This window comes from Colobus angolensis, unplaced genomic scaffold (assembly GCF_000951035.1).
Source record: "Colobus angolensis palliatus isolate OR3802 unplaced genomic scaffold, Cang.pa_1.0 Scaffold108, whole genome shotgun sequence".
In the NCBI taxonomy this organism is placed as follows: domain Eukaryota; kingdom Metazoa; phylum Chordata; class Mammalia; order Primates; family Cercopithecidae; genus Colobus; species Colobus angolensis.
The window spans coordinates 4,224,059-4,240,522 of NW_012111808.1; the positions used below are offsets into that span (position 1 = coordinate 4,224,059).

Here is a 16,464-nt window from a genome sequence, read left to right on the forward strand (position 1 = left end):
TCTCTCTCTCTCTCTCTCTCTCTCTTTCTGTCTTTCTTTCTTTTCTTTTTTGAGACAGGGTCTCACACTGTTTTCCAGGCTAGAGTGCAGTGGCACAATGTCAGCTCACTGCAACCTCCACCCCCTGGATTCAAGCGATTCTCCCATCTCAGCCTCCTGAGTAGCTGGGGCTACAGGCGCTAACCAGCGCACCTGGCTATTTTTTTTTAATTTCTTTTTTTTTTTAGTTGATATGCGGTTTCACCATGTTGCCTAGGCTGGTCTCGAACTCCTGAACTCAAGCCATCTGCATGCCTTGGGCTCCCAAAGTGCTGGGATTACAGGCATAAGCCACCACACCCAGCATAAAAAAAATTTTTTTAAATCTCAGAAGTTTAAGTACAATAATAGCCATCTTGAGGATGTATGTTTACCCAACATCGATACATATATGTATTTTCTAGGTGTTTATATATGCTGTTATCTCTATCTTAATTTTTTTTTTTTTTTTTTTTTTTTTTTTTGAGACGGAGTCTTGCTCTGTCGCCCGGGCTGGAGTGCAGTGGCCGGATCTCAGCTCACTGCAAGCTCCGCCTCCCGGGTTTACGCCATTCTCCTGCCTCAGCCTCCCAAGTAGCTGGGACTACAGGCGCCCGCCACCTCGCCCAGCTAGGTTTTTGTATTTTTTAGTAGAGACGGGGTTTCACCGTGTTAGCCAGGATGGTCTCGATCTCCTGACCTCGTGATCCGCCCGTCTCGGCCTCCCAAAGTGCTGGGATTACAGGCTTGAGCCACCGCGCCCGGCCATCTCTATCTTAATAAAAGACTAATTAAGAGATTAGAAAGCCATCTCTTCACAATTCCAGAGCAACCTAATGATTCAAATCATTGGGAGGGAGATAGGGAGAATTTTGAGGAAATGATTATGTTGTATCATATAGCAGAAACAGATTGTTTTAAAATTAGTTTTGGAAAAATTGCATGGCATCTTATAAACCTGAGTATCTGACTACATACCTATCTAGGCAAACATTAAACTTTTCCCTTACTGTTTATTTCAGGAGTAGTAGCGTTTCCAAATGCATAGTTGTAATACATGAATGAGTTAGATATTCAGTATCTCTAGGCATATGTGCTAAGGTAAACATTGGAGTAATTGTGCAAAAAATTCAATAATTTAAAGCTGTTTCAGTTTGATATTTGCGAGAGAGGCCACTCAGAGCCAAATTCTAAGTGAAATTAATTAGATAATAGAAAATCCTATAAGGTGGTTACAGGAAAGAATATGAGTACATTTTAATATCTCATGCTCATTTAAAAAGTTATATAGTACAAGAAATTATGTATATAGAAAAAGGTCTATGAAAAAAATTTGCCAAATAACAACTAGAATTAATTTGACAGACTGCTTATCTCCCTCATAAAATGAGGAAATGTAAAATAGTTTTAAAATCATCTGAAATAATTTTATAGACACATAATACATTTCTCTACGTGCAGCTTAAAAATAATGAAAACCCAAAACATGTAACAAGATCAGAAATGAAAATTATGTGTAGCTATCTAATAGCAATTCAGGCTTTCTATTTCTTCAGGCTCTCTGAAGCTACTTAGAAATCTCTGGAAAAATTGGCATAAGCCACTTACCAATATGCATATTTCCTTGGCCTTGTTAGACGACTTCTTGATCATTTGTTAATGTGGTTAGTGAATTAAAATTCTAAATTGTTTTTGACCTATTTTGCCTTTACGTGTCTTTATTTCTTTCTCTTATTTTATTTTTTCTTTAAGTCTTTTATATCGCTTCTTTAAATTTCTTTACTTCTTAAAAAAATTGTTCAATATGTTAGTGTTTATCAAGTTCCAATAATACATAGGATAGTTGAATAAAAAGATACAGTCTAATGTATGACTGCTACCTGTGGACTGGGTAATTAAAGTCTTTACTGTCAAACTTTGCTCTGGGCTTTACCACCACAGTTTTTCCAAGATCTGCAGTTACCACAAAGGTGTGGGCATTAATTTCTAAGATACTATGTTGCCCCTAATTATGCTCCTTTATTTCTACTTGACATCTCACTTACAGTAAAGAAAGGAGAAGAAAAAATAACATAAAATAAGGTGATCGTTTTTCAAACCTAGAGATCCTTTAGAGGTTCTAATTTATTCCAAACGAACCTTTACAAAATGGTCACTTTCAGTCACATGTCATTGTTTCATTATTGCGATATAATTTTAAAAAATAAATACTACAGATATTCCTTATAAATGAACAGATATACTTGTTAATGGCTCAGAAGTAGAGCAAGGCCTTTTTCATCTCAGTTTTATATCACTGAATTGATAATTACCCAGGTGAAAAATATTTTTAAAGTGAATCCAGTAAATGATTTGTCATTTTATAAATAAAAATGACGTTAGGTTTATTTCTTACTGTGCTGTAATACACAGATATAAAATCTTCATAGGAGGTATTCTACCAGTCCACCAACTGTTGTCTCATGTTTTCTTTTTGATCTTTTACAGAAATGTACCATGTCTACTCCACTATTTTTATAAGTAAATCTCATTGCCAGAGTTTCTTTTTCTAAGTAGTAACGATGAGGAAATATCTGAGAATGCTTTGCTGTGTTTTCAGATTTGTATAATTTTACAAGGCACTAACCACTGTGTTTCTGAAATGTTCCTTTTCTCATGGAAATGCGAATAATGGTCTCAGTGTTACAATTTGTAGTTTCTAAAATTTGCCTTATGTATCAGATTCACCTTTGAAAGGTCAACTGAAGCAAAAGTGGGACATTTTTGGAGATAGTTTTTACCTATAAGACTTCTGATTACTTAGCCGTCTTAGATACTTGGGATTACTAAAATCTCAATTTCCTTTCAAACTGAGAATGTTTGCCCTAATAGTAAAGGCAAAGAAAAAAATTAACTTGTTATTCAGGAAGAGAATAAAGGGAAATGTAAGATGATGCAGATGGTGGGAAAATAGGTATAGAACAGGATCTTTGTGAGAAATAAGAAATTGTTTCATGAATTACTCAAAAAACATGTGAATTGCCCTCAAAGCTTAAGATTTCTGATTATCAAAATAATTAACACACCTTCAGAGGAGTGATTATATTATTTCTTTGAAAAAGAGAATCATTTTAAAGTGGTCATATATTTTGCATTTATCTGATTTAATGGAAAATAGCTTTGTCTATTTTGTCAAATGTACACACACGTAATACATGTAATACAAGAGGCATTATTTCAGAATGGCTTAGTCAGCAGCTACAGAAAGAAATATGCATTTGCAGAACCTATTGTGTTCCAGCAGGGGGCTATCGTGCATACATACAAATTAATAGCATGTTTGTTTACTTCAGTTTTCAAGTGAGGGGGGAAGTAACACAGAAGCAACAGCAGCAAAAGCCTCTTAGATTTGGGGAGCAAATTCCATATGTTCTGTCAGTAGATGTGAGGAAAACATTGGCAGATGTGTCACAAAGCAACTAAAATATGTGTTTAATACAGTGGGGGGAAATTCTTATGCCGCTAACACAGGATTAGCTGTACACACACTAGCTTTGATAATAATGTGAAAATTTGAAAGTAAATGTTGAAGTGCCCTATAACAGCCATTTTTAATCAGTTCATTTTCTTGATAGGAGGCAAAGAAGAAGACACAGAAAACTTTTTAAACACTTCATCTTATTGACTTTAGGTGCACAGGTTGAAATTTACATGTTGGCCATACAACCATGTACAGTTTTATTTTTTTGTATCACTAAAATTTATTTGACATATTTTGTAGAAATTGCAGAGCTCTAAGTTATGCCAACAAATGAAAATAATATATAATTTCATATAAACACATTTGGTTTAGGAGAAAAACTTAATTATATACATTTAGAATGGCATGGGTCCACAACATAACATTCATCCTCCACATGAGCCTATGAAACCTGGATTCGCCAGCAGAACAGCGAGATCTTGAGTCCTTTCTCCCAACCTGGATTGTCACCAATCTATGTCTTTGTGTGTTCCCATTTAATAAATTCAGCTTTGAAGTATTTGACTTCCATTGGATGACTTCTGTAGCATTTTAAATTCTTTTAAAACCAAGTTGTTTTAAAAATGAATATTAAAAGATTTTTGTTTATTTTTAAGATTTTTTTTGCCTATTGTTAGCAAGCTTTTCTGAAAGACTATTGTTATATATCTGAGAAAATTTGACATTTTTATGGCATTGTACTTTATCCCTCCTTTAGCAACCCTAAGAATAGCAAGTAGGTATGGAAAATGTTTGAGCCATACATATAGGAAACAATTTATTTACACTGTGAAAACTCCACTGAGGGCCAACATTTTTCTCATTATGATTCTAAAACATGTTTTAAAAAATCTCAAAAGTGTAGTTCTAGCTTGCTTAGATATCATGTCTTGGTACCTTCACTAAGAATGCTATATACTTATGTGTGCATGCATAATTATGTACATGTAATGTATTTATGTGTATGTAAATATAGAATTAACATATGATTACCAGCATACAATGATAATTAAAAAGATAGATCTTAAAAATAAATTGTTAACATTCCATTAGGCAGCCAGGTATATCAATTTAATTAATTAATTAATTTAGAGATGGGATCTTACTCTGTTGCCCAGTTTGGCCTTGAACTCCTGGGCTCAAGCAGTCCTCCTGCCTCAGCTTCCAAAGTGCTGGAATTACAAGTGTGAGCCACCATGCCCAACCTCAATTTGGATAGTAGTCAGGAGAAAGGTTAAGTTGTTCTGATTAAAGTACATCTAAAGACAATTTGAATGTAACTCACTTTCGAAGATCTAGTTTGAAATGTATTTTGATTGGACACATTTCACTCTCATGTATTGCTTTAAACTCAGTACAGTATACAATTTTATATATGCTTTTTATAGTCAGGGTGTGCTGATAATGCCATATCACATTTAAAATATCCTTGGGACTGAGAAAAGAGAAATAAATTAAAATGAAAATTTTAGAAGAATATTTTACTGGTCTTAAAATAGAAAGAATTCTTTTGTAGCTTTATTGACTAACATTTGTAGGGCTTTGAATGATGTGCTCAGACTATTTATTCTAATTATATGCAGACATTGTGCATAGTAAATCGTGTCTTAATTATGAAAGTTCACTGGTACTCCAGAATGTCAGTATTAAACTAACAAAGTTCACTTTGCTAAGTTTGCTCTTGGTCTGTAATAATTAATCAAAATCTAATATTAGCAAATACACTTTATTGCAAATGAAACAAGGCTGTAAAGAACCATAATAGAAAGTATTTTCTAGCTTAATCCAAATTATTTTAGTCTCTACATGTTACCATTTAGTTTTCTGCTGTGAGATCTTGCAACTCACTGTTTTTCTAGTCATTTATGTAAAGTCTTACAAAGTCACGGTTATCTGTTTTTAAAACTGTGTCTTATTAAATGCAAATTGTATTTTTCAATTTGCCAGGCTGCAAATAGTAAAACCAAATTATCTTTCTATACATATGATTCTCAAACATATTATTAAATATTTAAAAGTAAAGAAACACTTTTATTGTATATTTTTATTTATTATGAACAAATAGACATTTCTGAGCTTTCAAAGGTGTTTTAGGGTATATTGCAATTTATACCAAATTTAGAAAATATTTGTATCAATATGAATGTCATTTGGACTCCATCTTGTGCCACAAATTTCTGGTATAAAATTGTTATGTTAACACAAATCTTAATATAATGTGTTGGGTAAAAAAAAATCCTAATGATATGTTTATTTTATAGTTTATGTTTTCAACATAGTTATCTTGAAGGGAGTTCTGACTGAGTTCAACTACATTATTTTGATTTTTACTAGAAATGTACTTATATGTATGTTAAGTCAGCTGTAACAAGTATCATGACACTCATTTCTAAATAAAGAATTGAATGTTTGAGAACAGTATTTTCAGGTCAAAGCACAGTTCTGAAAATGTATTCTCAAAGTAGTAAATTGGTGGTATCTACTTATCTAAGGTTTTAATACCTAATGCAATAATAGAGCCCCATCAATGTATGGCTAATAGCACATATAAAGTATCTGCTAGTAGTCCATCTCTCATAAAACCGCCTTTAGCCTTAATTCAAATCCATTGATTCCTATTCCAGTTAAAACCCAAGAACTTAATATGTCTTTTAATCCTTTTATTGTTAGCTAGGATAAAATTAATTTTGCCCTAGCACTGCACAAAGCCAATTAACATGATCTTTAGAGTTATTTAGTAAAGTGCTTCAAACTGTTAAATTTATCTTGACCTCTTGGTCGCACTCTCTGACTGCTTTTTAAATGAAGTAATCAATACCTCATAGCCCTTTAAATAGCTTACACTTCTCAAATATTTTACCTGTATTCTAGTTAAGCTGTAAGTAAAGTGTTTACTCCTGTTTGTGTAAATCTAGAGTCAATTATGCTAAATCTGAAGACAATTATGCACTTTTGAAGAACACTGTATGAAGTAAATGGTTGTTTTAATCAAAATTAAAGCCTCATATTTTGTTATAAGTAACCCAATAATGAGACTACATATCATTTTCACACAGAACATGTATTCTGTTTGCAACTTAAAATGTAGAACATCAATGTCCTTTACCATCGCATGTAGCTTCTGTTTTCCACACAGGGCTAGTTGAAGGTATTAATTTTCTTACTGTGATAGGGTGATCAACCGTCCTGTCAAGAAAATGGATCTCTATGTCACCCCTTAGCATGATTAAATGGAGGCATGTCTCTGTGAAAAAAATACCAAATTTTCATGAGACAAATGAAACTGTAGAAAGGTTTACTTTTACAGAATTATTTTATTTTTAATATCTCAAAATCTTCCATTTGGTTGTCATTTTATTTGTAGGAAAACATTGCAACTAATTATGTATTTCTTCTATTAAAAGAAAGTACAGGCAAGCCAATAATTTAAAGATATTTCCAAATTTGAAAAATTATAGGAATGAGAAATTGCCGTATTATTTTTAGAACAGTGGCAGGGATGGGCATCTCTACCTTACAGAATCATTAATCAGTCAGTGTCTCCTTTAGGGACTCCTCTGCTTCTTTTTTACCTCTTTCCTTGTTAATGAAGGGCTATCATCTTTTTAGATCTGAATACTGACAAAAATTACATACTGTAGAATTTCAGCATCAGTAGTGTTAATTGCCAGTTGGATGGTGTTCTTATGAGCCTATGGACATGCCAACCTTTAAACTACACCAAGTGATGTATTTGACAGCTAATTAAGATTTCATATTTTGGGCACTTAGCAGAGGGCACCTGTTACGATTCTTTCTATTAGCTTAGGGATAAAATTTACAAATGACTGTTTGAAAGTACACTGTTAAAACTTCCCTAAAGTCTTAATTCCTTCCCCTGGAGTGGGAGTTAAGACAAAATTGAGGCAATTAAACAAAAGGAACATAAAGAAGGTAGGGGACCAGGGATGGAGGCGGAGCTCACCAAATGCCCCTGTTGTTTCATTTCCTACTGGAAGCAGCCCATGTGTGCTTCTGTGCCCCCTCCCGCTTCAAGCAGTGGCCGTTGCAGAGGCTGAACGGCTGGGGTCAATGCCTTGCCTATTGATCAGTATCCCTGCAGTCCCTTGCTCCAGCAGCTGCTTCATTGGCTTCTTTCAGGGCCTGCTTCAGTACATTAGAATAGAAATCCATAACCAGAGCTGTGCTCATCCAAGCAGGGGAAGAAACTAAATTAAATGGTATAAAACAATCTTGGATCAGGAGTTTGTGCCAATTCATCTTGATCTAAGATGTCACACCAGGCTCTCTGTCTGAGCACCTGGGCTAGAGGCAGCCATAGTGAAAATAGATGGAGCTGCGATCATTCATTTGTCAGCTAAGGAGCAAGGCAGCGGTTAGCAATTCCCTTCTGCAGAGGTCAGCTGACAGAACAATCAGTGCAACTGCAGAATAGAGCTTTCCTTTGAACTATTGTTATGGAGCTTGCTCTTGCTGAGACATGGGGGAGGGGAGCTGGGTTTGCTTCCTGTTTCAAGAATGCTATGTAAAGAGTAAAATATGTAGTACATGAATCTAGATGCAGTGCCACAGAGCTTTTTCCTCCTTGTGCCTGTTCTTATACATAAACAAAATTGGTTTTAAATGCATGTCCTGAGATACAGATTATCAAAATGTTAAATATCAGTTTTTCTAGAATTAAGGTCCTTCTAAACACAGAGGCAATGATTATTGATTTTTTTTTCTTCTTAGTATGGTGGCGCATTTAGGTGGTTTCTTCCCTTTAGTTACCATAGCTATCACAGATTGGTGTCATACTTTGAATCTGTAATAGCATACACCTGCTAATACTTTTTTACTGACATTTCCTCTCTGTCTTTAAAAAGCTAGAAAATTTCCATGAAGAGAGAGAAATGCATACTTTGGTATCAGACTAGAAGATATTTTAAATATTAATGTAAAATATTTTTACAAGAAATATAATTCTAGCCGGGCGAGGTGGCGGGTGCCTGTAGTCCCAGCTACTTGGGAGGCTGAGGCCTCACCTCGCCCGGCTAGTTTTTTGTATTTTTTAGTAGAGACGGGGTTTCACCGTGTTAACCAGGATGGTCTCGATATCCGAGACCATCGTGATCCGCCCGTCTCAGCCTCCCAAACTGCTGGGATTACAGGCTTGAGCCACCGTGCCCGGCTGGCACCTCTTTAGTTTGCCTTACCTCCAGTAATACAGAAGGACAAAGTAAAATAAATAGATAAAATGAAACAAAATACCAAAAACTATTCAGAGGGCCTTGCTGCTAATTTCCGGGTTGGCATACTGAGCTTTGAGTGACCTTTGTTATACTCATTTAATCAACATATAGTGCAAAGAACTGAAAGTGGCCAGAAAAATTGAGTGGATTCATATTAGAAAGAGCAGAAAGCTGACCTCCAATCAAGATGGCTCCAGGAGTTCACTTTTTTAATCCTTCTGTGCCAAATACATGCTATGATGGATAAAATATACAAAGAGAAAACCAAAGAGACATAACTAGGCTCAAAAAAGAGATCTCTGTGGACCAGTGTGAAATAGAAATGTAATGATCTGGGCCGAAACCATTAGCTGCTTTCCAGAAGCAGGCTTTTGGCTCCTATGAACTAAAGAGGACTTAAAATACATCATGAATAAAGTTTAAAGCCAGGAGCTTGGCTATGGCTTCCTCAGTTCCTGAAAGGACATCGAAAAGATCTGAGTGCATTGCTACTCAGGAAGGAATTGATAAAGAAGAAGAGGGAAATGCATGTATTAAATATGTGACTGGCAATGTTAAACCATAATGTAAAACAGTGAAAATAAGTGAGTACTATTCAACATAGAAACCAGAAGCAAAACAGAGAGAAGAAAGAGATAATCTAAAGACAGTAGAAGGAGAAATAATAAAAATAAGAGCAGAAATTAATAAGATAGAAAGCCATAATACAAAAGATCAAAACCAAAGTACTTTTTAAAACTAATTTGAGGCTGGGCACAGTGGTTCATGCCTGTAATCCCTGCACTTTGGGAGGCAAAGGCAGGAAGATCACTTGAGGCCAGGAGTACGAGACCACCTTGGGAAACATAGTGAAACCCGGTCTGTACAAAAATAAAAATAAAAACCAAAACAAAAATAATCTGATAAAACATATATTTCAAGCAAAACTTTAAGAAAAGCATGAAAAATAATATTAGAGAAGGTATAAATGCACAATGTTTAAAGGATCCATAGCTGCTGCTGTACTTGAGTTTTTTTAAATCGTATAGAGAACACTATAAATAATTTCATACCAATAAATTTGAAAATGTAGATGAAATAGATAATTCTTTTAAAATTATAATCTGCCAGAAATGACTCAAGAAGAAGAAAGTCAAACTAAATAAGGAGCTATTAAATAATATGAATTCGTAATAAATATTCCTTCCTTCATCCTGCTGCTTTTGCCACCATATCCTACCCTGTGACTCCAGACAGGGAGTGTCGCGAGATGCAGACTCTTAATAGTTCAGAAGAGAATTTTCATGAAACTTCAAGAATCCTTCAACTGGTTTTAAGGAATGATGGAAGGGGAACCTCAGGGACTGAGAGAGTGAACGTTACTTAACTGATTTTTTGAGGCTTGTAGTATGTTGATACTAAATGTAGAATATGAAAAGAAAATTGTAGACCGGGCGCGGTGGCTCAAGCCTGTAATCCCAGCACTTTGGGAGGCCGAGACGGGTGGATCACGAGGTCAGGAGATCGAGACCATCCTGGCCAACACGGTGAAACCCCGTCTCTACTAAAAAATACAAAAAACTAGCCGGGCGAGGTGGCAGGCGCCTGTAGTCCCAGCTACTGCGGAGGCTGAGGCAGGAGAATGGCGTAAACCCGGGAGGCAGAGCTTGCAGTGAGCTGAGATCCGGCCACTGCACTCCAGCCTGGGCGACAGAGCAAGACTCCGTCTCAAAAAAAAAAAAAAAAAAAAAGAAAAGAAAATTATAGACCAATGTCACTTATGGGCATGGATATAAAAAAGCTTATTAGCAAATTTAGTTCAGGGTCTGTCTGTTGGTGTGTTTATCTGTTGGTGTTATCAATCTGTCACTGCTTATCCATGCATACGTTTGTTTATCCAGGGTTTACCCCAGATATGGAAGCATAGTTCAAGGCCAGAAAATATATTAATTTATTTCAGGTAACATTGATATAATTATATAATAGATATAAAATTTGATAAGGTCAGAATTGTGGTGACCTTTAGGGCAGGAGGGCAAGGCAATGAGGTCAAGACACAGTCCATGGTGGGCTTTGATAATACCCAGGTTAGTTAATTACTTTATAAAATTTGGAAACCTTTGGAAAAACATCAGTATTTTATAAAGTTCATTAGTTGTATGCATGTTCATCATGATTTCTTTATATATTTTCTACTAATTCTGTGGATGCTTATAATATTGCATAATAAATATCAAGCAAAAAATAATGGTAGACTATTTTAGAATAGAGTAGAACTAAAAAGGGGCAGAACTGTATAAGTCTTAAAAAACGTAGCAAGAGTGAGATTAAGAAAGGAAATTTTAAGAAGTAATATTATGTATTAGATAATTCCTATTATTCCCCTTTTATTGATATTCTAATAAATATATAAAATTGTTTTAATTATTTTTGAGTATCCTTCTAATCTTTCTTCTGAATATAAAACTATGCTGAGCTTTGCTGCAGTAACAAGTATTTCTTCAAATATCTGATTGCTGTTTTGCATTCTGGGCCATATTGGATGAAATAATCATCCTTCTCCATGTATGGCCCATCCCTCTTATTGCCTGGAAAACTTACCCTTTGAGTCTTAAATCCAATGTACTCTCTTTTTTTCATGCACTTGTGAGATTCTTAGAAAACTGAACAGTTTATTTTCATGCTTGTAATTTTCTGATCCAAAGTAGATGCCCAATAAATATTTGTGAAATTAATGGACGAATTAATAAATTACTAAATGAGCAATCTTTCTTAAAAAAAAGTATTGAGATAAGATTTGTGTTCTGTAAAATTCATCCTTTTAAAATGTTGAATTCAGTGATTCTTAGCATATTTGGGGTTGTGCAGATATTACCTCAATCTAATTTTAGAACGCTTTCATTACTCCCTAAGACTAGTACTAATTAGCCATTGTTAACCATTTTTCCCCCACTCCAGCCAACCACTAATCTGCTTTCTGTCTCTATGGATTTGCCTATTCTGAACATTTCATATAAATGGAATCATACAATATATGGTCTTTTGTGACCAACTTCTTCCCCTTAGCATAATGTTTTCAGTGTCATTCCTGTGGCATGTATCAGTACTTCATTTGTTTTTTATTGCTGAGTAATCTAATTTTGTATGGATATACTTTGGTTGGTACAAAAGTAATTGTTGTTTTTGCCACTGAAAGTAATGGCAAATACTGCAATTACTTTGGCACCAACCTAATACATTTTCTTTATTCTTCAGTTGATGGGCATGTAAGTTGTTTCCAAGGCTATTTTGAATAATGCTGCTGTGAGCATCCATGTACAAGTCTTTGTGTGTACATGTGTGTCATTTCTGTTTGGGAGATACATTGGAGTGGAATTGCTGGGCCACATGGTAACTCTATGTCTAACCTGTTGAGGAACTGCCAAACTGTCTCCAAAGTAGTTATGCCATTTTTATCATGCCCAACAACAAAGCATGAGGCTTTCCATTTCTGTGCATCCTCAACAGCACTCTAATGGTCTTTTTTATTGCAGCCATTCTAGTGAATGTGAAGTAGTATCTCATTGTGGTTTTGCTTTGCATTTTCCTAATGGCTAATGATGTTTAGCATCTTTTCATGTGCACATTGATCATTCATGCAACTTTGGAAAAATATCTATTCAGATTGTTCTTATTATTGAGCCATAAGAGTTTTGGTATATTCTGGAAATAATTTTTATTAGATAGATGATTTGACAGTAGTTTCTTGAATCTGTGGGTTGTCTTTATCCTTTCTCGATTCTGTCTTTTCAAGCACAAAAGTTTTTAGTATTGATGAAATCCTATGTAAAAATTTTAAAAAATTATTCATGCTTTTGGTCTCATATCTAAGAAATCATTATATAACCCAAAATTACAAACATATACATCTATGTTGCCTTCTTACAGTTTTTTTGTTTTAGCTTTTATATGTAGGACTATGAGCAATTTTCAGGGTTTTTTTTTGGAAGGTTAGAGATAGGGGTCTGTCTAAATTCATTCTTTTGCATGTGAGTAACCATTTTTGTCCTAGTGCCATTTGCTGAAAATATTATTCTTTCCTGAATGTGCAGTCTCGAATGGTTTTCTAATCATATATCCTTTTTTTTTTTTTTATTGATTTGTTTTAAATTGAGATTGTATGTTTTGGTTTTCAGGTTGCTTATCAAGTGTCCCACAAATGAAAAAAATTTCTACATCTTATGAGGAAAGACGGAAGCAAGCTACTGCTATTGTTTTACTTGGAGTAATAGGAGCTGAATTTGGTGCTGAAATTGAACCTCCTAAACTATTGACCAGACCTCGAAGCTCTAGCCAAATTCCTGAGGGATTCGGATTGACTAGTGGTGGATCCAACTACTCGCTGGCCAGACATACTTGTAAGTTTTAAAATTTCTAATGCTGATCTGTTGCTTCTTAGTACATATTATTTGTCAGCAAAAATCTCATAATATTGAATATATCCTGAGTTTTAGCTCATTTAGATTGCTTGCATGAAGTTAGAAAGCAGTACAATCTGGCACATTTCCCATTAGTTACAGTAACCTGAACTCCTTTTTAAAAGTTAAAACATCGTCTTTTAAATGCTTTTCTTAAAATAACACATTTCTGACCTTTGTATTTTTGCATTGTTAGTCAAGATTTTAGCCAGAATTTATGAAAGCTAGATTCAAGTTAAAGCTTTTAAAATAATTTCTGGAAAACGATGCAGTTTGCTCTAAATGTGGTTTGAAAAGTCAGGGGTGGGGTGGAACACCAGTCTTTTCTTTTGAAAAGAAAATATATTCATTCTCCTTTCAATAAATAAATACTCAAACATATTTGTTAAATTAATGGGCATATTAATAAATTTGCATATGTAATAATACATATAAATAATACATATATTTATGAAAAAGAGCACACATGATGAATTATGAATTACCCCTGTAATTTAAAAAATATTCCAGTGGCAGTTTTTAAATGACTATAGACTATAACAATCAAAATTCAAAGGGCTATGTCATTCTACTGTCTTCGGTTCTGTGCTTGGTATGTTAATAATAGGTAAGGGTGCTTAAAAATAAGCTCTTTTGGTTGTTCAGTGTCAGAACTCCTTTCAGTAAGGTCAAAGTGTCATGTGGCACCATATGGCAAAATTATTTCCAATAAATTGTGTCCTCTTAAGGAACAAATATGGTCCAACTGAATATATCACAAAATATTCTTGTAGAACAAAATGGAATAGATCCCTTTGCTTTTTTGGACTTTAAGCAAGAGAAAAAGATACATGTTACTTTGTTATTTATGACAGCAGTGAACTTCACTGGACCATTGTCACATACTCTTGCTGTAAAACTGAGGGCCATGTTAGTGACTTTTATTATGAAAGCCCTTCAGTAGACTTAGCTGCCCCTCCTATAACTGTTTTCTGAAAGACCTCATTCAACAAATACTTAATGATAATCTCTTTATCTCAATTTGAGAATCAGAGTAATAAAATTTAAATTTAAACAATACCACCAACAACCACAATAATGCAACTATTTTGAGCACTTTTTTTTTTTTTTTTTTTGAGACGGAGTCTTGCTCTGTCGCCCGGGCTGGAGTGCAGTGGCCAGATCTCAGCTCACTGCAAACTCCGCCTCCCAGGTTCACGCCATTCTCCTGCCTCAGCCTCCCGAGTAGCTGGGACTACAGGCGCCCGCCACTTCGCCCGGCTAGTTTTTTGTATTTTTAGTAGAGACAGGGTTTCACCGTGTTAGTCAGGATGGTCTCTATCTCCTGACCTCGTGATCCGCCCGTCTCGGCCTCCCAAAGTGCTGGGATTACAGGCTTGAGCCACCGCGCCCGGCCTTGAGCACTTTTTTTTTTAGCTCTTTACATTCATTAACTCACTTCATCCTCATGATACCCTGTAAAGTGGATGCCTCTTATCTCCATTTTATGCATAAAGCTGGTAGGGCATAGAGAGGTTTAGTTAACCTGGCAAGGATGATACCTTTGGCAAAGGAGTTTTTGTTTCCATCTAGTCTGTTGTTCCAGAGCTCATGCTTTTGACCATTATGCAAACTGCTGCTGTTCAGTGGCTCCCAGTTGGAAAGAGCTTAATGACTGATACATACTATAACTTTGCAATTTATTTATTTATTTTATTTTATTTTTTGAGACAGAGTCTCTCTCTGTCACCCAGACTGGAGTGCAGTGGCGTGGTCTTGGTTCACTGCAACCTCCTGCCTTAGCCTCCCGAGTAGCCAGGATTATGGGTGTAGGCCACCATGACTGGGTAATTTTTGTATTTTTCATAGAGACAGGGTTTCCCCATGTTGGCCAGGCTGGCCTCAAACTCCTGGCCAGAAATGATCCACCCACCTCAGCCTCCCAAAGTGCTGGGATTACAGGCATGAGCCACCACCCGTGGCTATAACTTTACAATTTAAAAAACACTTTCTTTCCTGTCTTTCCTCTCATTTGATCTTCAAAATAAACTTGAGACTTCTTCAAGGTGACTCAGCCAAAAAGTAGTAAAACCTAAACCTGAACTCAAGTGTCTTGCGACCTGAGAACCATTTCCCTTCTCCACCTGAGCACATTACTCTCCCTCTACGGCCAACAACTACGTGCTTACTGGCCCCTACCTCCCCACTCAGGCTTATTTATCTTTTCTCAAGTTCTTCAGGATCCCTGCTTTCCAATCCTAAAACCCTGCTCAAATCTCACCATTTCTACAAAGGGCTCTTGAATTGGTTTAGCTTATCTGTCACTTCAGACAGCCCAGGACTTAACACATGTAGAGTAGGTCCTTATTTAGAAGCTTGGCATTAGACTTTAGAGGTTAATGAAACTCTGACGTGATTTGGTATGGTGGCTTTCAAACTTTGTTGCTCAATATCTCCCTGAGAGTGTCAAGAAATATCTAATCCTTTGCACATTTTATGTTGACAGCAACAACTTTTTAATTGCAAAATGTATTTTCACAGTATCTTGAGGAGATTGTGAATATTGATGCTTAAGAATAAAACTTATGACTCTTTCTAATATATTCAGTAGGATATTTAACTATTTCATGTCCATCGTCATCAATTTTTAATAAATACCTGAACAAACTTCCCATTAAAAATCAGAAATCTTAAATCCTTGATTATTTTCTTTGAAGTGGAAATTTCTACCCTCACAGTTTTAGGGAAGGAGTTCATTAGCAAATTTAACACCCAGAGATCAATTCCTTTAAACTACCTAGGTCTTAAAACTATCTGTGCTTCTAAAACTATCTATTCCTTGAAACTTTTAAGATACTCCCATTTGAAGAGGGTTACCTATTTTGAAGACCACTGATTAAGTCTAATACGTTTTGTGAAATTTCTCAACACCATCCTTTTGTATTTGATATTTTCCTGCAAGGAAAGTGAAAATAAATGCTGTTTCCTTTAGAATTTTTCCATTGCTTAGTACAAATATCTGTATATAAATGTAGGAACATGGTAAATTAATGAATTGGTGATTAGTTGCATTCAGGCTCCGGGCTGGATGCTGGGTAGGTTAGTTTATATCTCATTATCCTAGTTATGTAAAAGAGTACTGTTGTCATCACTTTTCTAACCACAGTTTATCTTTATGCAAAATACTTTTATTTCTGAATTAGCTTCTATATGATTTTTCTTTTAACTGTAAGAATTTTATTTTTAAATTTGTATCTGTTTACAGCTTTTTTAAAAGTTCATTTAATCTCTCAGTTTTGTT

At 35.2% G+C, this 16,464-nt stretch overlaps 1 protein-coding gene across 2 annotated transcripts in view; it reads left to right on the plus strand.

Moving 5' to 3' along the window:
• The window catches only part of WDR7 (WD repeat domain 7), a 382,832-nt gene that overhangs the window by 217,346 nt on the left and 149,022 nt on the right, over positions 1–16,464 (plus strand). For both annotated transcript variants that reach the window (XM_011949222.1, XM_011949231.1), the window contains one exon: positions 12,903–13,124. In XM_011949222.1, the coding sequence (XP_011804612.1) occupies positions 12,903–13,124 (222 nt within the window). The remainder of the gene's footprint in view (positions 1–12,902; positions 13,125–16,464) is intronic.